This window comes from Tupaia chinensis, unplaced genomic scaffold, assembly GCF_000334495.1.
Source record: "Tupaia chinensis unplaced genomic scaffold, TupChi_1.0 Scaffold000147_1, whole genome shotgun sequence".
In the NCBI taxonomy this organism is placed as follows: domain Eukaryota; kingdom Metazoa; phylum Chordata; class Mammalia; order Scandentia; family Tupaiidae; genus Tupaia; species Tupaia belangeri.
Window position 1 is genome coordinate 7575196 of NW_006159617.1, and position 25887 is coordinate 7601082.

General features: G+C 35.8%; 1 protein-coding gene and 1 pseudogene across 3 annotated transcripts in view; one reads left to right on the forward strand and one right to left on the reverse strand.

Annotated features, from left to right (window-relative positions):
• VPS13A (vacuolar protein sorting 13 homolog A) overlaps positions 1-25887 on the reverse strand; it is a gene marked incomplete at its 5' end in the record, with an annotated part of 243652 nt that overhangs the window by 6410 nt on the left and 211355 nt on the right. Inside the window, 2 exon segments of one of the 3 annotated variants that reach the window (XM_014586627.2) lie at positions 673-758; positions 24643-24754. In XM_014586627.2, the coding sequence (XP_014442113.1) occupies positions 673-758; positions 24643-24754 (198 nt within the window). 3 annotated transcript variants of the gene reach the window in all.
• On the forward strand, positions 7196-9481 carry LOC102470369 (NADH-ubiquinone oxidoreductase 75 kDa subunit, mitochondrial-like; annotated as a pseudogene).

Here is a 25887-nt window from a genome sequence, read left to right on the forward strand (position 1 = left end):
ATTCTTTCCAAGTACGCATAGGACGTTCACCAAGATAAACGATATTCTGGGTTTAAAAACAACTTCAGTGAATTTAAAAAAACTGAAACTATGAATGAATTTAAAAAAACTGAAACTATGAATCATAACGGAACTAAACTTGAATCCAGTAACAGAAAGAATATTTCCAAATGCTTGGAAATTGACACTTCTAAATAATCTATCAAAGAATCTCAGAGGAAGTTAGAAAATATTTTGAACAGAATGAGAATGAAAATACAACATAAAACTTGTGGGATGCAGCTAAAGCAGTGCTTAGTGAGAAATTTATAGTGTAACATAGTTATATTAGAAAATCTGAAGCACTTACAGTCATACATATAAGGTACTTCCTAAGAAATAAGAATAATTTGCAGAGCCAGTGACCAGCCATATTTTGGGGAGAACTTCCAGATAGTTAATGCTGTAGAATAAACATTGCTCCAAGTAGCCTACTACCCAACCTACGAGAGAGATGTTTTTCTAACCACATGGAGCCACACACCGAGAGCCTTGGGTTTTTCACAGGTAAAATCAAATCCTGTTACTGCCCATTTTAGAGAGAAATAACAAAAGGGAAATAATTTGTTCACCCTTTAAGTGACTGTCAGTTAATTTGTTATCAAATCATATTAGAAAAAGAAAGTGAGTTACCGTCTGGTTATCATTAACATGTCTGTTTTATTGATCATGACATGCGTGAAATATTTGTATTTTGCAAATCTTCCATTTTCCATGACCTAAAATTTAAAAAAAAGCAAGAGTAAGAAAATTAATAGTACCTCTCTTCTTTTTTTTTTTTTTTTTTTTTTTTTTTATAGTACCTCTCTTCTGATAGAGGTAATACCTTACTATCTTCTAAAAACCATTTCTTAATGGGGGCAAATCATTAACACATATATAATAAACATACCAATATCAAAAAATTGAATTAAATATTCACAGTCATAGCAGTTTTCCTTTTAAAAGCATCTACTCTATTGCCTCTTCTTTTTTTTTTTTTTTTTTTTTTTTTTTATAGTACCTCTCTTCTGATAGAGGTAATACCTTACTATCTTCTAAAAACCATTTCTTAATGGGGGCAAATCATTAACACATATATAATAAACATACCAATATCAAAAAATTGAATTAAATATTCACAGATTGCTGTTTTCCTTTTAAAAGCATCTACTCTATTGCTTTATTAAAGATTACGAAATGGTAACAATGCCAATCTTTAACACCCAGATTTGTAGAAGATACTACTGTCTTACAAAGTTTAAATTCAATCAAATGAGGTATTAACTATTATAGTCATTTTATCTAGGAAAATATATCAGTATTTGATAATGTCTGTATAAAGACATAAACCCTAGCAGAATTTTAGTTTTAGACATTTATTTAATTTCTTTCACAGCAGAGGAGAGGGAGGGAGAGGCACACACTTCTAATAGGGTCTCATCGCTTTGCAATCCCCCGACCTCGCAGTGTTCCAGCCTGCTAGGAGGACAGGCATCCTGGTTGACCAAGGATCCAAACACCTGGTCTTCCACATGGCCTCCAGATCTGCAGAGTGGGACCCTACTGTCTAGGGCACTAACACATATGCACCACATAAGTTACTATTAGCCCCTAGCTTGGCTCTTCCCTGCAAATCCTCTCCCTGCCTTATATGCCTTCTTTATGATCCTTGCAATTCATTAAAAAAATAAGGAGCAGAGGTTTCTGGACAAACTCTTAGAGACCCTCGAGGCCTATTTATCTATACCTTTATTTTCAAGACTGTTAAATTATTTTTCATCTTCAACATGGTCTGTTAACAATACTTTGCTCCAGTATATGTAAATATAAACATACAGTTTAAATTCTGTTTTCAATAACATTTGCCGTAAGGATGAAGTTATTTTGGCTATTTAAAATAAACAGTAGGCTAGACTACTATTCTTGTTTTAAGTTTAATTTCTTCCACGAGTGAGAGAAATAGAGACAGCATCCCTAATGAGGTCCTGACACCATGATCCACATGCAGCCCCAGATCGTGGGCCTGTATGGGCCTGGCGTACTCGGGCATCTCTGGGCACAAACCTTAAATCTTTCCATGTGGGTCAGCCTTGCCACGTTTTTACCACTGTGTCACTGTGAGGCTTCCTAGACTACTGTTTTTAAAGGCAAGCAATGACATTGTGACTAAAATTCTTCAAGAAGAGGCATGTTGAGAATTTAGCCAAATGCTACAAATTGTGTAGAAATTCCAAGAGGACATAAAGATTCTTTAAAAATGTGTTCTACAAAGCTCTGTCAGAAAACAAATTATTCACCTGAGCAGCTAAGAAATAACTTTATAATAATCTTAAAATCAAAGGCTGACAGAATAGTCATCATTTCTATTGGAGACAAAATAAAAAACCATGAACCAGCAAGATGAACCATACAGAGTATTGCATGGAAGAAGTTTCTAACTTAAAAGATCACAAAATACTGAGGAAAGAGATCTACTATTTACTACAGTACGTGGGGCAAATAAACACAAGTACCTTGTATTACAAATGAAAAAGGATAAAACTACAGATCCAGAAGAAACTAATAATTACTAGAAAAGTCATAAAGTATACAAATAAATTTGAAAGCCTAGGTGAAATAGATCATGTTTTAAGGAAATATAAATTATTAAGAAAAAGAAGTATCAAATCCTGGAGAGGGAGAGTAGAAATTATTTGCAGATGGTATATCCAGAAAAACTTAAGTACACAAAATCCAGTAATCGATTTGGAAATCAAAGGAAAAAGTCATGTTACAAGGGTAATAAAAAAGTTAAATATTTATATATGTTTAACAAATAATGTGTAGAACTTATGTCATAAAAGCCATAATACTTATTAAAAGAGAGGAAAAAATTTCTGAAAATGGGAAGCCATGTCTTAGCCTTTGAAGTAAAAGTTCATTACAATACAGCTGTGATTCAGACCCCACCCTCTCCCCCAGTGTTTATACACACGCTAACAACATACATTCTTGTGATTCCAAGGCGGCTGGCTTCGGAAGAACAAATGACAGAGGAGCAAAATGATTTTACAGTTTAGATAATGCCCAGTAAATTATAAAAGCAAAATGAGGAGAACTTCCTAGCAGATATTAAAATAAATTATAAAGTTACAGCAGTGAAATAGTTTGGTGTTGGTAAAAGTATGCACAGACAAACCGATGGAAAGAATACAGTTTATAGAAACAGACCAATATGCATATAAGACTATAAAATTCTATATATCCAAATACAGACATTTATGAAATCAAGACAGATTTTAAATTAGTGAATAAATGCATATATTATCAAGTAATGGTGTTTTAGGTAAACAACTGCCTAAAGCTAGATCATATTTCTCATTTTACAACAAATTAACTCTACATGGGTCAATAACTTAAGTGCGAGAAAGTGACAGTACTAGAAGTAACACTTTAATAATTTTGAAAGTAGGAAAGGCCAAAAATGTATTAGGTCATTGGGAAAGTCATGACTTTTTTTGCATGTTTTTCTGTGTAAAAATGTGTCACGACTTTCCTGACAACCCAATATTTAGATAAACATGTTTATCAATTAAAAATTTGAAAATATATAGAAATTAAACTCTCCTGGATGACAAGACAATAAGCAATTAATTGAAAAGAAAGTATAATAACAACACAAAAATCAAAGGGTAAACTGAAAAAGTATTTGTCAATGCACATAGTTATGTAATTAAATATTATAATTACAATAAATTATTATATAATTAATATAGGAAATGTAGCAATTTCAATAAAAAAGTAAGAAGAAATGAAGAAAAATGAGTAAACCAAAAGAAAAATCTGTGAATAAGTAGTTCGGTAAAAAAAAACTTGACCGGTAAACATGAAAAACTGTTGAATTTAACTTAAAATCAAGAAAATGCAAATCTATTAAACATACTCTTTGGGCCAGTAATTCTACTGTTGGGATTTATTTTATATAACAGTATGCCAGAATACACATAGAACTAAGAATCTTTACAGCAATACTGCGTCAAAAGCAAAAATCAAAACGTCTGCTAATATAGGATAGGTTAAATCATGGTGCAGTCATTCACTGGGAGATAAAGTCCAGGGGGGGAAAGGTACAGTTGGCTGTTTCGTCAGCCCTCCATATCCATATATCCATAAGGTTTGCATCTGTAGATTCAACTTTTTTTTTTTTTGAGAGGTTTTTGCTACAGGGTGTGTGCTCACCAGAAAGACAGAGAAACAGAAAGCAAGAAATCACGGCCCCCCCCCCCCCCCCAGGGGGGAAGGGCCACCCCTTCTCCTTCATTCTCTTCTCAGGATCTTGGACATGAACGCACACGAGGCTGGTGTGAGTTTAAGCCACCAGGTCCAGGACTTGAACTGTGGTCAACTACATGGGAATACAGTGACATAGCTATTACGCCAACTGCTGGTCCCAAAACAAAAATATTTTAAAAGCTAAAAATAGGGACTTCCAGTGGGATGGTGGTTAAGGCAGCTGGATCCCACAAGGCCAACTATGTAGTTCAAGTCCCAGACATGCTGGCTTGAAAAACCTATTGGGCACACGTGTTTGTTTCCATGCCCAAAATCCTGAAAGGAAGGAGAAATGGAAAAGGGAATTCAGCATGACCATCTCCAATGGGGATGGTGTTTTCTCATTTTCTGTTTCTTTTCATAAGTGGATACATCTTCTGGTAAATTGGAAAAAAAAAGATAAAAATAAAAAATATATAGATATAATTACTCACATAGTATTGATATTTGATTAGACACAGGTTAAGCATTTATATGAAATGCTTGGAACCAGAAGCATTTTGGATTCTGGATTTTACAAAATATTTTAGATTGGTCGTATACATGTAATGAGTTATCTTGGGGATGGGACCCAAATCTAAACATAAAATTCTTCTATTTCACAGTCACCCTATGCATAGCCTAGACATAATTCTATAAAATTTTTTTAATAATTTGGTGCATGAAATAAAGTTTGTGTACAGTGAATAGAAAGAAACAAAGACGTTACTATCTCAGCTGCCCATGTAGATAATCTGGTTGTTAGGCATCACCATCTGAATTTATACGCTGCAAGCATTTTTCTGGTCTGCACACATGCCATTTCACTCCTTGTGGGTGTGTCTGCATTGAGGAATCCGATAATATGTGGAAAAGACAAGTCATGGCTAAAGAGGGCTGAGGGGGATCTTTGTTTTCCCTCAGAAGTGTTGAACGAATAAACCTTGTTGTGCTCATTTTGACTGCAACCCATCAAATGAGGTCAGGTGTGGAATTTCATACTTAGACTTTCATGCAAACACTCAGAAAGTTTCAGATTTTGGGAGCATTTAGGACTTCAAATTAGGGATCCTCAACTTGCATTTTAAGTGGAGATGATTTAAAGTATATAAAAGGGGCTTGCTCTGTGGGTTGGTGGCTAAGGCAGCCAGCTCCCACATGGCCAACTGTGCCTTTCCAATCCTAGACCTGGTGGCTTGACAAACTTGCTGGGTGCATGTGTGTGCATGCCCAAAATTCTGAAGGGAGGGACAGAGGGGAAAGGATTGTGGTGTGACCACTCCCCATGGAGGGTGCTTTGTCTTCTATCTCTGTTCCCCATCCCTTTCTCCCTGGTAAGCCCATATACCTTCTACAAAAATAAACAAAATAAGTATGTAGGCGAATGCTTATAGTATATGCAAATAGCAAATACTACATCTTTACATAAAGGACTTGAGCATCCACAGATTTTGGTATCTGCATGGGAACCAATCCTCAAGGATACTGAAGGATGACTGCAATGCTATGTATATTAAGTGATAATAAATGATATTATGAAGCAGTGTGTATAAGGGAAAGAAATGTAGAAACATGTGTATAAACATATACTTGTGTATGCATAAGAAATTTCTGGAAGAGCACATGCCAATCTGTTAACAGTTCTGAATATGTGAACTATAATGGAGGGGGAGGAAATGGAGCTTTTATTTATTTAATTTTATTATTATTATTTTAGGATTTTGCTGTAGGCCATGTATGTTTGCCAGAGAGACAGAGAGGGAAAGGGAGATATCACCCCTCCCCCTGGGGTGTGTGTGGCCACACTGCAATTCCCTTTCCAACATTCTCCTCTCAGGATTTTGGGCACAAATGCACATACAACTGTTGTGATTTTTAAGCCTCCCAGTCCAGGATTCAAACCATGGTTGGCTATGTGTGTATCAAGCACCTTACCCACGGCCATGTGTGAATCCAGTGCCTTACCCACTATGCCACCTGTTGGCCCTGAAGCTTTTATTTTTAACATCGCAACCTTTTATTCTTCAGTTTTTTGGTATCTGAAAAAAAAAGTTACAAAGTTTTTATTCTCTTTGTTCCATGTGGTCATATCTAAAAATCAAGACCACAAACGCCAGACTGGCCTTGCAATGCAGCAGTTAAGCCCTGTGCGTAGGGAGCCAGATCCCACATGGCCGACTGCAGTACAAATTCTGGTTCTGGTGGCTTGAAAAACTCTCAAGATGTGTGTGAATGCATGCCTCAAATCCTGAGTGGATGGAAAGATGGAGGGAAAAGAACTGTAGCATGGCCATGACCCATTCAGAGGGTTAAGGGGTGCTTTCTCTGGCTAGTGCATACACCCTCTGGCAGTTAAAAAACAAAAACAAATGTAGACCTCCTCATAACACTAAAACGGAGAGAAGCTGGAGAGAAGTCATATGTCTATGTACCTCAGTAGTAGAGTATAACCTTCAAATAATATATAAACTACTCAAATCCAAATACTTAGCTTCTATTTCAGTAAAAATCATGATAAGTTTGAGCATCACAACTGAGCCTATCTCTCATCACTTTCCACTTTCAGACTCAACTTAAATCAAATATACTGTACATATAAACAATTGAACCAATTTCAATAATCACGATAGCATCTGAAATAAATAAAAGCTTTTTTTATTAAAACAAAAACCAAAAAGAAGTAATTCATGCAATGTTTCCTGAAGTTTACCCAAAACCTTAAATGCAACACTTGAAAGATAAATGCACATCCTGGTCATTATAGCAAGCTCTGAAACATAAACTGTGTCTGTATCTCTGTCTCTGTCTTTCTGGTGAGTACACACACTCTATAGCAAAAACCTCTTAAAAATATATATTTGAATAAATGTCAAAGATAATTCAATGCACAGTATGGTTGTGCCAGTTTCAATTAAAAGAATATGAAATGGGACCGGGTCTCAGAGGGGTCGTTGTGGTTCAGACAGTTTATCAAAGCAGCCTCCACAGCTCCGAGAAGCAATATGTTAAGAATACCTGTGAGAAGGGCCTTAGTAGACCTTTGTAAGTCTCCTGAAGGATATGTTCGAACAACTGCCACAGCATTAAGCAACTTGATTGAAGTACTTGTTGATGGTCAATCTATCATGGTCAACTGGGAACTACTGTCCTGCAAGCTTGTGAGAAAGCTGGCATGCAGACCCCTTGGTTCTGTTATCATGAAAGATTATCTGTTGCTGGGAACTGTGGGATGTGCCTTGTTGAAATTGAGAAAGCTCCTAAGGTTGTTGCTGCTTGTGCCTTGCCAGTAATGAAGGCTTGGAACATTCTGACAAACTCAGAAAAATTTTAAAAAGCCAGAGGTGGTGTGATGGAGTTCTTACTAGAAAATCACTCTCTGGACTGTGACAGGGAGATGAATATGATCTGCAGGACTAGTCCGTGATGTTTGGAAGTGATAGGAGCCGATTTTTGGAGGGGAAATGTGCTGTGGAAGACAAGAATATTGGTCCACTGGTAAAGACTATTATGACTAGCTGTATATAGTACACTCGCTGCATCAGGTTTGCAAGTGAGATTGCTGGAGTAGATGATTTGGGACCAACAGGCAGAGGAAATTATATGCACGTTGGTGCTTAATACTGATAAGATGTTCATGTCTGAACTGTCTGGGAACATCACTGATGTCCACCCTGTAAGTGCCCTATCATCGAAGCCCTATGCCTTTAGTGCCCAGCTCTAGGAAATCAGAAAGACAGGATCTGTTGATGTAATGGATGCAACTGGAAGTAATATCGTACTTAGTACAAGAACTGGAGAGGTGATGAGGATTTTGCCACAGATGCATGAAGACATCAATGAAGAATGGATTTCTGATAAAACCAGATTTGCTTATTGTGGGCTACAATGTCAAAGACTCACGGAGCCAATGGTCAGAAATGAAAGGGACTTTTAACCTACGCCTCCTGGGAGGATGCACTCTCTCACACAGCTGGAATGCTGCAGAATTTTTAAGGCAAGGATGTGGCAGCAATTGCAAGTGGCTTGGTGGAAGCTGAAGTCCTGGTAGCTCTCAAAGATGTGCTTAATAACGTGGATCTGACTATGACACCTTATGCACTGAGGAGGTCTTCTCTACCGCGGAACCAGGCACAGATTTGTGTTCCCATTATCTTCTTAATACTACAGTTGCTGGTGTGGAAGAGGCAGATCTTGTCTTCTGGCTGGTGGAAATCCACATTTTGAGGCACCACTATTTAATGCCTTGTCCTTCTGGCTGGTACAAATCCACATTTTGAGGCACCACTATTTAATGCTACAATCCGACAGAGCTGCCTTCATAATGATTTAGAATTGACTCTTATAGGCAGTCCGGTAGACCTCACTTACAGATAATAACCACCTGGGAGACTCTCCCAAAATTCTTTGAGACATTGCTTTGGGTAGCCATTCATTCAGCCAGGTCCTAAAGGAAGCCAAAAAAACTGGTGTTTTTAGGCAGCTCTGCACTCCAGAGAAATGATGGGGCAGCAATTCTTGCAGCTGTTTCCAACATTGTACAGAAGATTCAGGTGACTAACGGTATTACTTCATAGGATTGCAAGTCAAGTAGCTGCTTTGGACCTTGGTTATAAACCTGGGGTGGAAGCAATTAGGAAAAATCTTCCTAAAGTGCTGTTTCTCCTGGCAGCAGATGAAGGTTGTATCTCATGACAGGATTTGCCAAAGGACTATTTCATTATTTACCGAGGACATCATGGTGATATTGGAGCTTCCATTGCTGATATTATTCTCCCAGGAGTAGAAGTCTGCTACTCTGTCAATCCTGAAGGTCGAGTTCAACAGACTAAAGTGGCAGTGACCATCTCCTGGTTTGGCAAGAGAAGACTGGAAAATTTTAAGAGCCCACTCTGAGACTGCAAGTATAACTCTTCCATATGATACTCTGGACCAAGTGAGGAATAGATTGAAAGAAGTCTCCTAATCTTGTTCCATACGATGATGTTTGCTTTCCAGCAAGCAAATGAACTCCCCAAGTTAGTAAAGTTGCTGATCCACTTGTTCCACCTCATCTAACTACAGAAGACTTCTACATGACAGATTCAATCAGCAGACCCCACAGACAGTGACTAAGTGTGTCAAAGCTGTCATGAAGGGCGCCCATGCAGTAGAGGAGCCATACATATGTTGAGACATTTACTAAGAAGCCAGTTTTGCTACAGACAGTTCATGGACAGTTATATTGGAGTAACCCCTATGGGTTGATTTCTTTAAAAAAATAAATTGAGTGATGTAATATTTAAAGTCATACCATACTTATTTGAAAATGAACTGCAGCTATCAAACAACTTTGCAGTTTCAAAAATATTTATGTATTGTGTATAAACATTAAATAGTTTAATAAGACTGTATTCAGATGCTCTTTCATATAAAAGCATTGGTATAATCTGCAAAGAATACAAAGAACATTCTTAAAATAGGAAGGAAAAAAAAGAATATGAGATGAGAGCAGTATTACAAGTAAAATCCAAAACCTTGGAAGTAAATTCACATGGGGAAAAAAACATGGAAAAGAATATGATAATTTATGAAACTACTATCACCTACCATGGTTTTGGAGCGTCTACGAATGTCACAATTTTCTGCCTATTTGACTTTATAAATACATAATACATGAAGCTTTATACTTTCCAAAACAACATTATATATTTTGGAGAAAATAAAAACAAAAACAGAATTTTAGGTCTGAAAAGAATGGTTATTATTCATCCAAATCAAGCTCTTCCTTTTACACACAGAGAAACCAAGGATCAGGTAAGGTTCTAATCAGTCCATCTAAATCTTCATAACCATCTTGCATAACTAGGTAAGATCACAGTTAAGAGATCTGGTTGGAGTTAGCTACAAAACTGGGCTCAGAATAATGGCTGCTTCACCTCAAATTCCAGTCCTTTTCACTATTTACTATACTGGACCTTCCTTTTATGCTGTCGGTCACACTCCCTCTGGTACCTCAAAATGTCTTTGATATCTCTGCATGCTTGTAGTTGCTGAGACAGGCTGCTAAGACAGCTCAGAGTGGCTGAGATTTTCTAAATCAACAGTATCAATATCTTATTTTCCTCCATCCCAAACAGAGGCTAATTATGAATGTTTCTAATTTTATCTGTGACATCCTTTAAAATAAATGAAAAATGAACAAAATCAGAGTTGGTAATCACTGCATAGGACCCTTACATAAAGATCAATGCCTGGCTGGAGTACCAGGAAATATCAAGCACTCAGTACTATTAACCTCACTTACATGCCTCAGGGCCTTATCTGTGAAAAGTACATACGAATCACCAATCTCAGTTTAGAACTTTCTAAAAGCAACAGAAAAACACAATGGAAACTACATTCATTACACGTAACTGTCAGAATTGGAAGGTAACAATCAAAAAGCATAATTACTGGTAAAAGGTCCCTTTTGCCTTTAGGAAAGATGCGTATGTAAGGTGTACTTAATATTACAAATGTAAATAAATCCAAACCTCATATGACACATTTAGAAACACAAAGAAAGGAGGAACTTGAAGGACAGTGCCAGGACTATCCTCTACTTACTTCCTCTCGGATAATACTTGTCAATTAGGTCCCAGTATGTTAGGAAACTAAGTTAGAAAGTATAGTAACACAGACAGTATTTCTAACACTCTCATATCACCCAAATGTTATGAGGTAGCAGAGTTCTGTAACGAAAATATTTGTGACAAAAACAAATGAAATATGAAAAGATAATAGGAACGAACCACTAATATGGAAGGCTTTAAGTCTCAAATAAGGTAAAAGGCTAATCATTTGTGGGAAACGTATCTATGGAAGTTGGGTAAAAGATACGAATATGGAATGTATCAAAATGAAAATCGGATCAGTATCTGACTCTTTTGGAAAGACAAGTGTCTCACCGAAGTATAAGTAATGTTTTTGTTTTGTTTTGGTCTGGTTTTTAAAGGCAGCAACAGGGAGGATAAAAGGAAAACGAAATTCCTCTAGTTGAAAGACAAAGAGTGAATGACATCAAGCAAGAAAATCTACTAAGTAACAAATGACTTGATAGACTGGTTAATTTGAACATTCAGGAGATGATGGGGAAACAGGATTCCACTCAAAATTAAAACGTATTTTGAACACCAACAAAATTCTGGGAGTTAACTATAAAATGATAAATGCCACCATTTTTCAATTACTTAAGGAGGAAAACAGAAACTTAGTCAAGAGACAATCTGTTACCTGAGTAAAGTTTATAGATAGAAAATGTCTTACTAATTCACTTTAATTCCGAGATTTGAATGCCTTCCCCTGGCAAAAGGTATTCCACCAAGCCTTGGATCACATATAGTAGAAACGCATTGCCTCAAAGCTCAGTGATTTCATACGTAACAATATATTTAAACAAGAGAGAAAAAGTGATATGGAGCTTACCCTCTCTGAGAAAAACTATTTAAGAAAAAAATCGAATCCCATTGACTGTGTTATGTGATATCAAGAGAAATCAGCCTCACTCAATCCCTTCACCTTTGCCTCTTCCCATGTTAATAAAGGATCACGAAACCATAGGCATAAGCTATGTTGACAGTGCTGGGCAGGAAAGCTGCTCATTCATAAAATCAAATAATGGAAAATGATTATACCTTAAGACGTGAATTTTCATCAACTAGCACACCAAAATAGCCCAAGAACAGAATTATGCTCAAGAAAGAGTCACATGTACTGAACCATCAATTAAACCACCTAATACATTCTAGAAAAAGGGCGAGAGTGGGTGGGTCAGGAATAATGCAGTACACAGAAGAGTCTCACGACAGCATATCCGGAAAGTGCTACTGGTAAACATTTACCAGTCCAAAAACACTACTGGTCCTCAGGAAAGTCATTATCTACTTTCGCACAGAAAAATATGTCATGACTTTCCTGATGACCTAAAACCAAAAGTCACATTTCTTTTAAAACACTGTAGGGGGCTGGCAGGTGGCGTGATGGTTAAGTTGCTGGACTCCCACATGGCCTACCACAGTTCGAGTCCTGGACCTGGTGGCTTGCTTTCTCACTTTTCCCTTCTCTCTCTCTCTTTGGTCAAATTAAAAAAGAGTAACAACATTAATAAAGAAATAATTTTAAAAAACACACTGTAATACAGAGCAGTCCAAATCACTGAGGTTTTACTGCTTATTAATTAGAGTGTGGAAACTGTCATGGTATTTGATCTATTAACTTCGAAAGGGAAAAAATGGGTATGATTTGATGATGGCATTTTCTTGGAAAAGAGGAGACAAATGAGGAATATAGAATTTATATAATGATCAAGAACTAGCATAAACTGGAACTCATCTGGAGTAATAAAAATATGACAAGTTCTTAGACACTACACTAATAATACATATAATACATACAAATAATACCACACTTGTTTTAATCCTACAACACCAAGACTAGTACTACAATTTTTTTTTTTTAATAGAGGCTTTTGCTATAGGGTGCGTACGCTCACCAGAAAGACAGAGAGAGACATAGAGACAGAAAGTGAGAAATCACCCCCCAGGAGGGATGGTAACGCCACAATCCCTTCTCCTCCATTCTCCTCTTGGAATCTTGGGCACGCACGCACATGCACTCAGCATGAGTTTTAAGCCACCGGGTCCGGGACACGAACTATGGTTGACTACGTGGGAGTCCAGCGACATAGCCATTATGCTAACTGCTGGTCCTGGGATCTCCTTTTAATAGTTCCCTGGAATTCTCTCTTTGGTCAAATTAAAAAAGAGTAACAACATTAATAAAGAAATAATTTTAAAAAACACACTGTAATACAGAGCAGTCCAAATCACTGAGGTTTTACTGCTTATTAATTAGAGTGTGGAAACTGTCATGGTATTTGATCTATTAACTTCGAAAGGGAAAAAATGGGTATGATTTGATGATGGCATTTTCTTGGAAAAGAGGAGACAAATGAGGAATATAGAATTTATATAATGATCAAGAACTAGCATAAACTGGAACTCATCTGGAGTAATAAAAATATGACAAGTTCTTAGACACTACACTAATAATACATATAATACATACAAATAATACCACACTTGTTTTAATCCTACAACACCAAGACTAGTACTACAATTTTTTTTTTAATAGAGGCTTTTGCTTTAGGGTGCATACGCTCACCAGAAAGACAGAGAGAGACATAGAGACAGAAAGTGAGAAATCACCCCCCAGGGGGGATGGTCACGCCACAATCCCTTCTCCTCTTGGAATCTTGGGCACGCACGCACATGCACTCAGCATGAGTTTTAAGCCACCGGGTCCGGGACACGAACTATGGTCGACTACGTGGGAGTCCAGCGACATAGCCATTATGCTAACTGCTGGTCCTGGGATCTCCTTTTAATAGTTCCCTGGAATACAGACTCAGATATCCCACAAGCTATCTTAAGTCTCTTGCAATGCTTCCATTTCATATAATACCAGAGATCTTTATTCTCTTTGGAAGATAAGTTCTACCTTATGTGCCTTTTGATTCTTATAGTTCCTTAGAGCTCAACAAGAAACAGGAATGAAGCTTTAAAGATCTGACATTACAAGGTTGGTCTTTGACATGGCACGTATTTTATACTCAATCACCAGAATGATACAGTTCACTACAATGACAAACTCATGGAAGATGAGCAGGAATCTTCATTACTCTCTTGAGGGCAGAAAACCTAACTGAAAAAACATCTGAGACATAATTAACAGGAGCTCAACGAAGACGTGCAGAATCAACAAATGCATAATAATTTCTGTCTTTGTATGTATATGACGTCTTTGGAAAACTATAAAATTCAAAGTAGCCTGGTAGCTTATTCCAAAAAGGTAACTTTATATAAAATATCCCGCCAAACATACTTGTTTTCCAATAGCTGCTTTTTAAGATCGTCAACTAAAACCAACTCTACCTGAGACGTGAAGTCTAATGAAAATGTACAAATATGTATTTCTTCACACTGCCTCCCTCAGTTCTTTACAGTGGTAACATTTTCACCAAAAACTGCTGCTGCAGTTCATTGGCGTAATCGTCACAAGTGACCAGAATTGAGAGACTTCATCTGAATCTGTAACTAAAGAGTCTTAAATGACAAAAACAAGAAAACACAAAATATGGTGCTTTCTTTCACAGATGACATTAAAGTTTATTTTTAGGTACATAAAAGATGCCCCAATATAATTTTGTAGGAAAATAAGCTGTTTTATTTGTCGGGGAGACATCCTTTCTTTCACAAGAAATTTGGTCAATAAAAATGAAGACTTTTCAAAAGCTTATTACTAAAGTCTGTAGCTAATGACGTTATGGTTAGAGCATGTGAATGCACATACTCACATATGTAACACATGCATTTCTGTGTATGCTGAGAATCTTTGTGTCCATGCAAAGTAATTAGAAGTCATAAGAAGCATGCTAACACATTAGTCGAGAAATCATGATTGAGTCCCTTGTCAGAATTTAGCACTTTTAGCTAAGTTTCGAAATCTTCTAAATACATACCACAGAACTTTAGTTCTATTTATACATCCTTGGTAAAAAGAGGGTAAGAGTTAAATGAAACCTACCTGAGCTAAACATTTGAGGACTTCTTTTAACATTAAAATGTATTGACCTTTCCATTATAATAGTATTTTTCTTTCTTTATATATTTACAAATTTAAGAGGTGCAATGACAAACTTTGAAAGATATTTATAAATAAATTAGTCTCATTCAACTCACTGCATTAAAAATAATTAATGAATTTGTTTTATACTTGAGATAAAGCAAAATCCTGAACCTAAGTGGAACCAGCATATCCAAAAGAAGGCATAATTAATTTCAAAGTCTTATTCAGAAAGTATTTTTACATACTAGAAGACTCTAAGTAGGATGAATTACTCCACTAGTTGAAAATAAAGTGAGTGAGACACAATATTAAATGTTCATAAGTCAGGCCAGCAGGTGGCGTGGTAGTTAAGATGCTGGACTTCTCTATGGGCAACCATGGTTTGAGTCCCAGACCTCATGGCTTGCTTTCTCACTTTCTCTCTCCCTATCTCTCTGGTAAGTTCATAGGCCCTATAGCAAATTAAAATAATAATAATAATAATAAACAAATTAATTTTTAAAAAATGTTCAAAACTCTGAACCTTCAAAAATGAGATGACAAAGACTCTCCAAGAAGTTTCTGCTATACTTATAAATGAAGTATGAGACTTCTATCCATGTTGGATAGGTAATCTCCTTTTCCATGGGATCTGCCTCAACCAAGATGCTAAGAACTGGAATTCTGTGTGGATAACAAAATTTGGCTCTCTTCAATTTTCTCATCCTTCTGGAGAGGAAGAGTTACAAAATGAAGAGTGAAATCCAAAAGGCCTTTGTCTCCTACTTCTTGTCCACTTACTCAAAATTTCAGATGAAGCCAGGAAGAATGTTCGGCACTACTCTGGTGATCTGACTGCTACAGTAAGCCCTTTCTTCCAGATTAGTCGTGATTCTCCTCCTGAAGTAAAGGGAAAGATCACGTCGCTGAAGGCAATTATCTTCGATTGCTATTAAGGCAGTGTTTGAAGCTAATTATAAACATCTGTAACTCTGAAAAGAAAAGAATATACAACAAACAAAAACAGCCTCCCTTCTACAACAACTTACATAATGGCAACTCTGATTTCTTTGTAATGATTCAAAGACAACACAGACATATTTAAAAAATATTCGAAATACCCAAAATACCTCCAGGGACAACTCAGTTGTCAATGTCCACACACAATAAAGGACACGTGCATGCACACACACACATTTAAAGAGATTTATTTATTTAAAAGGAAGAAATTTTTTTATAAAAGTAGATCAAGTGGTAGAAATATGATAAATGAAAAAGAAAAAAAACATCTACATTAGCTATAAAAATGAATTCTGCTGGCTATGTTCTAGAAAGACTAGATATCTCACATGAAGGTTGGTCTATGAATGGGATGCTTTTTATTCTATTCCTGCTATAAAATTGATAGCAAAAATATAAAACAGTAATGAATGTATTTGGCTTATAGTCATATAAATTAAATATTCAAAAAGCAAATATACTGGGCCAGCTGGTGGTGTGGGGGTTAAGGCAGCTGGATCTCACATAACCTACTGCACAATTCAAGTGTTGGATCCAGTGGCTTGAAAAACATGCTGGATGCCTGCCTGCTCAAAATCTGAAGAGGAGGGAGAAATGAAGAAGAGATCTATGGCATGGCCATCCACCATGGGGGCGGGAAGTGCTTTCTTGCTTTTTCTTTCCCTCTCTCTGTCTCTGTCCATTGAGTGCACACACCTGCTGGCAAATTTAAAAAGAAAAAATGGTGGGGCCAACAGATGGTGTAGGGGTTAAGGTGTTGGACTCCCACACAGCTGACTGCGGTTCAAGTCCTGGATTTTGAGGCTTCAAACTCACTCCAAGCAGGTGGGCGTGGATGTCCAAAATCCCAGGAGAAGAATGGAGGAGAAGGGATTGTGTGGCATGGTCATCTACCTGGGCAGGGATTTCTCACTTTCCTTCTCATAGTCTCTCTCTGGCAAGTACACATGCCCTATGGCAAAAACATAAAAAAAAATAAAAATAAAAAGGAAGAAAGGAAGGAAGGAAAGGAGGAAGAAAGAAAAGAAGAAAACTATAAATAAAGGGGAGACAAAAAATTTCTTTTTTCCCTCTTTAAATTTCCTACTTCTCTTTAATAAGCATGTATTACTTCAACAGTGCAGAAAATAATCTGGTTTTTGAAGATTTTATCTTCTGTAAAAAAAAACCTGTAAACTAAGAATGTCAGCAAACTGATTTATAAGATAGATACAGCTTTTTTCATGGAAGTGTGGGTGTCTAAATTTTTTAATTCATAGAAATACCAAATTTTATTGAATACACTGAGAAAACTTTTGTAGGCATAAGTTTTTAACAGGTTACTGATGAATGTTAATTTATAAAAAAGTTCCGTTAGAAAAAAAAAGATAAATTATATATTTTTAGCTAAATATCTTGATTTGTCTTAAAAAACACGAATAATACCTATATATTTTTAATGCTCACATATTTGAGGATCCCTAAGATCGAGAAGCATGGCATAAGGCAATTCATAAGACTCTTGTTACCACTTCATTGTCTAGATAGATATATGCAATGAAGAAAGCCAGTTTTATAAAATTAAACATTTATTTTAAAACTGATATTATTTGAAGATACACTGTTGCTACATATATTGGTTGATATGAAGTAAATGCTAATTAAATTTATCACACTGATTCAGAAAGAGGACATGAAATGTTCTACAACATTAAAACAAACCAAACCATAAACTTCTATATATGCAAGTTATATTCTTAGTTTTGCAACACAAACCTATATGAAATCATGAGTTTTACTTTCCTTTGAGAACTTCCTGTGTTTTGTAAAGTACTATTTAGTTTACTTCCTGAATTCAGACACTCAGCCCTTGATATTAAAGATTAACAGTCTGAACCCCATTGATTCTAGAGGCATGAGGACAGAATAAGTGATTTTTAAACATACCTATCATAATTAATACTTGATCTCAACTAATAATCTGTGTGCACGTTTAACACACATCTTACTTAGACTCCAGAGAACTTTTAAGACCATAATAAATTCATTTACAAACCAATCTATAAAACAAAAAACTGAGGTTTGAAGAAGCAGTAGAAAAGCACTCAGAACAGTTGGGAATTTTTTTTTTTTCTGATCTTTCTTCCATCATCAACACAGGAAAATTTAATGCCAAATTTTGCTACAGAGCTTCAAGCAGACAATCTAGTAATTAGTACAACATTTTCTTTGGTGTGCATGACACTAAAGATGTAGACACAATAACATTTTTGAGATGTAGACACAATAACATTTTTCATACTGAATACTGATGTCTCAGTCGTAGATCTATAGTAGATCCGGTTATACATTTTAATAACAGAAGTTTAAAATCAACACTCAACACTAAGTCAGTGATAGGTGTTTTAAATGATTTCAAAAGCTAAAATGTACAAAATTCTAATTATTTTAAATACAAAAACAAATTTATTTTGACTTCCTCCTGAAATATTGAAAGTCAGCAATATTCTGAGTTTATACATACGTTATCTATATTGTGTGCTAATTAATTTCATTTATAGGCTCTTATAAACTTAGATTATTTATCCACGGTCATGAGTGTCCACAATTTTAGGGTTTTACAAGTTTTTTTCCTGCCTGCTTTCAGTGTGTTATTCAGGTGTCAAAGAGCCACACAGAGAAATAAAGAACACCTAGGGGTAACCAATCCCTTAGGGAAAAGAACACCTTCCTTCCCATTTTCTACACAGAAGCAATAAAGAAATCTGGAATATAAATAGAGTTGAAGGATATAGAAAGGCATGGTATTATAATATAATCAATTTTCAAACAGAGCTTTCTCACTAGTGTTTCCTATTAGATAGCTCACTACTATCTCAAAAGTTCTGGTTACAGAGTCAAATAAACAAAAGAAGGGACCAGCAGTTAGTGTAATGGCTATGTTGCTGGACTACCACGTAGTCGACTGTGGTTCGTGTCCTGGACCCGGTGGCTTAAACTCACACTGGGCGTGTGTGCATGCATGCCCAGGATCCCGAGAGGAGAATGGAGGAGGAGAAGGGATTGTGGCGTGGCCATCCTTTCTGGGGGGTGATTTCTCACTTTCTATCTCTCTGTTTCTCTTTGTCTGGTGAGCACATGTGCCCTATAGCAAAAACCTCTCCAAAAAAAAAAAAAAAAAGAACTGTTTATCTCATTAAAATCCCAAAGTTGAACTAATTTCCTAGATATCTGATGAGGATTAAAATTTATTTTTATTCATGTCCTATAGCTCCATCAACAAAACAATGGTGTAAGAAACACAGCAATTCTCTGTCTTAAGACATTATTTATTTTTAAAGAACTGAAAAAAATAATACTTCTGATCAAAGGAGCTTCAAACACAGAAACGGAAAAGAAAGACAATTATAATGTAAAAGAACATATTTCATCTCTTAAAGGCTAAGAACTGAAGAATGATAGGCCTTAAAACCACATAAGCAGAGTTTACTAGTTATCAGAATGCTGTTTTCCATTTTTTTATTGCTGAGGGCATTATGTTTTTTCAAGAGAGATTATTGCTATAGGGCATGTGTGCTACCCAGAGATATAACGAGAGAGGAAGTGAAAAACTATCCCCAAAGAGGGGTCGCCACACCTCAACACCTTCTCCTCTATTCTCCTCTTGGATTTTGGGCAGGCACACACCTGTGCTCTGTATGAGTTTTGAGTTGCCGGGTCCAGGACATGAACCGCGGTCAATCATCCAGTGCCTTAACCATTATACAACCTGCTGGCCCTGCTGAAGGCATCTTAAATCAATATAATCCTACCTTAATTTTCTCATTAAAATGGTAAGTCACTGTTCAAATAACCAGTTTTTTCCAAGATAAATTCTTAAGAAATAGACAGCTAACATCTTTATAAAATTCATAAAAAAATTGTCACAGAACAGTGACAGGAAACTGAGTAACTGTCTTGGAAATCCAGTACCTGTTTTATAGACGAGTTGTTTAGCATTATTTTTACAGAGGCCTTGCTTCTGGCAAAGCTTTTAAGTAAAGATCCAGGGAAAACATTTCTAGATCCTTCCTTCTTCAAAAGAGGTAACAAAAGGTTATATTCTTTTCTAGCTTCTGGTACAAGCAGTGGGTTTTACTTGATTTTTGCCAAGGGTGAGAGAGCAATGTATATATAACAGATACAAATTCAATCTGAAATCAATAGTAATTTAGCGGTCATTATTTTTACTTACTTATTCTAAAAAGGTATGAATATTATTGTGGGACCAGCAGATGGCATGATGTTTAAGACACTGGACTATCACATGGCTGACATGTTTGAGTCTTGGGCCGGGTGGTTTGCTTTCAACACTTTCCCTCTCACTCTCTCTCTCTCTGTCTGGTCAAATTAAAAAAAATAATAATGATGAAAAAAGAACATTATTGTGATATAAGCAATAATTAAATTATTTGACCTGTCCATATTTCTTTGTCCCAGTAAACATGACTTTGATTTCTATTTAGTATGAATAAATGCTAGGTAGATAACATTTTTCAAAGAGTGGATTATTTTTAGCCCTTTTTTGGGGTGGGGGGTCAACTCTATATTTTGAAACTGTTAATTTTCAAAGAACATAAAGAATAATGATTTATAAAAGTAGAAGCTTGGGGCCAGTCTGTGGCATGATGGTTAAGGAGACTGGATCCCACAAGACTGACTGCGCAGCTCTTGAGAAACAAGTCAGGCGTGTGTATGTGTGTACCAAGTATCCCCAAAGGAGGAAGAAATGAAGAGGAGGGACTATAGTTTGACCATTTCCCATGGGAGGGTCTCTCCCTATCCCTTTCTCTGTCCCTCTCTTGCAAGTGCATGCACTCTCAGCAAATTAAAAAATAAAAATTAAAAAAAAGAAGAAGAAACAGAAACCTGATGAACCTAGACTATTAGAAGAACTTCAGAAACTATGGGATGAATTAATTAAATCAAAAGTTGAACAATAAGGCAAATTATTTACTAATATACTCAATAGAAACAAAGTGCTTAATATAAGTCAAAGTTACTGTTCATTTGTTGATTCAAAAGCATAACGGACTGACGTAAAAGCTACTATTGATCATTTATTTTCAGATGTTTCTTTTATATGTATGCTATCCTGGGGTAGTTTCACGTAGGCTGAAATATATTTTAAAAACCTTTAGTACACAAAATATAAAACAGATCTGCTCATGGATCTTTCAGAGACACAGACAATATTTCCCTATATGTAACTATATTTACTATAAAAATACTAAAATTCTGAATTAATTCTTTCCTAACAACTTATAATAGGGCCATAGTGTGAGGATATGTAAATTAATAAGTAAATATAACGATTGTAAAAACTAAGGGTGTTCAACGTATCACAAAAAATACGTAGAATGAAACAATGAAAAGTGAGCCAAAGAAATAAAAACAATTTTTTCATTTCCAGACTATAAATTATTCCATTATCTAACTTACTGCCATGCAAACCATGAATATTTTTTGTAACAGCATTTTCTCAGCTTTTATAATTTTGAAATAGAACAACATGTAACAGTAGTTTATCAGCTTTTATAATTTTGAAATAGAACAACAAATTCACAGTGGTTTAGGTTACACAGTTTATTATTAAAATAAATTTGACAAAATAACCTTAAAATGCTAAATAAATATGGAACAATAAATAGCTATTACTTTTTTTTTCCTTGTCTTTTACACAATGGGATTACATTACAGGCCACAAAATTTACAGAGAATGTTAATTAAAAAAAGATATGCTTGCTAACAAATTTTTTAAAACCAGTGAACATTTAAAAATATATTAAATTTCACTTCAAATCTTAGAGACAAACTGTAACACACACATATAAATATATAAAAGTAAATCTATGGAGTATAATAAGCCCTACTTTGGATGTAAAATGCATTTTTTTCTGTATGTCAATAATGCAACTATTTTGGTTTGTGGCGCTGTGTAGGAAAACAGTTTAAAAGAAAAAAGTGCTTTACCTCCCTAAAAATGGACACAGGGGCGTTACGGTAGCAGCCATACAGAACATGTTAGTGAAGCATTCCAAGTGAAATGAGAAAGAGCACATGAATTGTAACAGTTAAATCTGACTAAGCATCATCATCATCATCATCGCTACTGATACTGTGAGTCATAATCCACTCCCTGTAGGCCTGAATTTTCTGCAAGCATGGTAAAGGAAAAAAGAAGCACAAAGGTTAGTTAAGTATGAGAAAATTCTTGGAAAACATGTAAAAATATGAAATGTTTAAGGACTCGGAATAATTTTAAAGCAGATTTTTTTAGTTGTGACTCAGGCTATATTCATGGATATAATATTCTATGACTTTATAACGTTTATAACCTGGTACAAACTGAAAGTATAAAATGGTTTGATAATACTGACAAGGTATGCTACGAAGACACTGAAACTGTCATCGTAATCTAGTAGGCATCTGTAATTGACTACCAGGGAGCACCATAATGTGCTACTTTCTAGACCGATAGGTATACAATGATTGAATGTATTTTTATTTAGTAATATCATATAGGCATATATAATTTAGTGAACACAGAGCTCCTTTTGATAGAAAATGAAAAAAAGGAGAGACGTTTGGAAGGAAGTACCAAATATTTACTAAGGCACCATCGTTAAATCATTTAGATGAAGTCTAAGTGGATGAGATCTTAAATCCAGTTTACATGTTATCTAATTTTTCACAGTACTGGTATTCATATATTCTAAAGTATTTGCTAATAATATATTAGAGTTTCAATGAAAAAAAAAACGCAACTACTATCAAAATGACAACCTACTTCTTAGACTTGGAAAAGAACAATGCTAACCACAGACAGCCCAAGGCATCTAATGGATTTCTACACATATTCCAGGTAAGACTTAGCTTAACTCTTGTAGAAAAACAAGTAATGGCTGACAAGGAGTGAGTTTTTAGTCTTTTAGAAGCTCTTTTGACAATAAATGCTAAGACACACCTATTAAAAAATACAGTCAAAAGTCATGCCTTTAAATCCCAAAATGTAAAGTTTCAAAAGGCAATAAAGAAAGGTGTGGTATAAATTTAGTTATCATTAAAATCAAATGATCGACTAGGGGAAATTTCTGGTATCTTTTGTCTTCCTTATAATTTATTCCCTTATAATGAGGATGCATTTTGAAGCTATCCTCATTACTTACTCTTACTTTCAAGTTTACTAAATTACTATAGAAACATTTTGGTGTTTCAAGGTGATTGGAGACCTATTCAACTTTCAGTTGAGTAAAACATTAGTAATTTATGTTGATTGTGGAGGAGATGGCAGGTATGGGGCCAATATATATATGGTTCACCTGTATTAGCCATAGGTGATTTCTGCCACTTTTCATCTTCCAAAGAATGACATACTGCCATTGTAGAGATTCTGCAGTACATCCTTAGAGCACAACCTCTGAGTAAACTGCCAATCCTATCCCAATATGCATTTTTCTGCTTCAAAATATTTTAAACATAATATAAAATCACTTCCCTAAATACTGTATATTTTTTATATTTATCCTATGGTTACTTCTAATAATTCATTAGAAAGATGGTTTAGAAAAAGACTTAGAAGTACACTTTATGCAATGTTATATACTATGCAGCAGATAAAATATTAACGCTTTAAATCTTTATCCTGATCACTTTAAACATGAAAGTATTTAAAATATCAAAGCTTCTGGAAGTTCCATATTGCAACAGTTTATTACCACCACCAATATGTTCACGTCTCTAAGACACAATGACTCTGTTTTCAAACGATTCAAATTAGTATTCCATATCTAAGCCACAGAAATTACTTCACACTTGTATATCCTAGTATATAATTACTAGGTTACGTACACGAAAATCCAGATTTTAAAAAGTCTGATTTACCACGTGAGAAAGTTGTCCAAACAGATAAAATATTCTATTTTCAAACTGTCTATTGTTCCAAAGACAATTTTCCTTACTAAATGACACTGGCTTACATATGAACAGCTTATCAAACCCCCAAGGTTTTCCACAGGTTACACTAGGAAAACCAAGAAGGTGGTCATGGCCATTCCAACATCTTCAAAAGCAAAGCATAAGAACCCAAGAGTAATTTGCCACAGCAATGTTCCTGAGAAGTTTTTCTTTCTTTGTACCTAATTGGGTATGAAGATTAGAGCTGGTGTAAAAGCTCCTAGTGGAAACAGATGGACTGATTGGCTGAACAGTACCACCGAGCAAGAGGGTACATAAGGCACCTTGGTTCTCACCAAGTCTAGCAAACACAGTGCAGAATTAAGGACACTTTATAAAAAGCAGATTCACTAAAATTCCTACTAAAAAGTTACCAATACAAAAGCTTTCCTTTGTATTCAAAATACTGAAACAGCTGTACGTAGTTTGTACATTTTAAGACTAAAATCTACTGCTGGCTTTCACTTGCAAAGTCATGCATTAACTGTTCTCATATCAAACTTTTTGATGCCTGTAAAAAAGAAAAAAAAATCTCATAGTAAATAAAGGTACTTTAAAACCTAAATATAAGAAACTTATAAATGGAATTAGGTGAAGCACATAAAAGTCCAAATAATCTTATATTTAAAGCATTAAGGAGCTATTTGAAAAAAAAAATCTCAACAAACTAAACTAAGTTGACTGATCTAATTGATAAGATACTTCTTGACTTACCTGCAACATTTGATTTCCAGTGCCATCTCTCAACCTGTAAGGCCTGATAACTCCATCTTCATTAAAGAACCGAGGAGGTCGCAGACTTTCCACTTCAGAAGTCTCTGTAGCTCTAGAGGAAAAAAATATAACCTGATTTAGGGGACCAGCAGATGACATAATGGCTACGGCACTAGACTCCCATGTAGTCAACCACAGTTCGGGTCCCGGATCTGGTGGCTTAAAATCATGCCGGGCACGTTGTGTATGTGCCCAAGATCCCGAGAGGAGAATGGAGGAGAAGGGACTGCGGTGTGACCATCCCCTCCCGGGAGGGAGGGAGGATTTCTTGCTTTCTATCTCTATCTGTTTTTTTTTGCGACTGCACGCACCCTATAGCAAAAACTTCTCAAATATATATATGTATATATATATAACTTGATTAAAATAATTATTCAACAATTCTTAAGTACACTGTAAAATTAAATTACTAAAAAGAATCTTTTTAAAGACTATCACTTCAATTTTTTTTTTTTTGAGAAATTTTTGCTATAGAGCGTGTACACTCACCAGAGAGACAGAAAGAGAGAAATCAGCCCCCAGGGGGTTGGTTACACCACAATCCCTTCTCCTCCATATTCATCTTGGGTTCTCAGGCATGCATGGATATGTGCTCAATCTGAATTTCAAGCCACAAGGTCCAGGACCAGAACTACAGTTGGCCATCAGCACCTTAACCACTAAGCCACCTGCTGGCGCCTCATTTAAATGTTTTAAAATTTGTTTTTATGACACAAATAATGTAAATATATTAGTAAATTATGCCACTGTTGCTCTTTCTCCTCCCATTTAATACCACTTTTATTCTTTTCCTAAAATGTTATCTAGTTTCTCCCGCACAATGCTGGATACAAGAGTGGCTAGACTAATAAAAAACCAAGAGTCTTTATATGAGCAGTTTGTTGCATGATGAGACAGAAGTCTGGTTGGGGCTGGCTTGACAGTGCAAGCAGTAATATGCTTGCTCAAGCCATGCTGGATCCTTATGGAAGATCACTGGGTTCAGTTCCCTGGTCAACTTGTACACTTGGGCCTGTCATCCCGTGATCCTGGCTGCCTGGGAAGGCTATGGGAAGGGAGAATCACATTGTGAAACCCTGCTAAGGGTACTTGTCTTTCTCTTAAAAGATAAATTTGAAAAAATACATACACACACACACATACACACACACATATATATATATATAGAGAGAGAGAGAGAGAGAG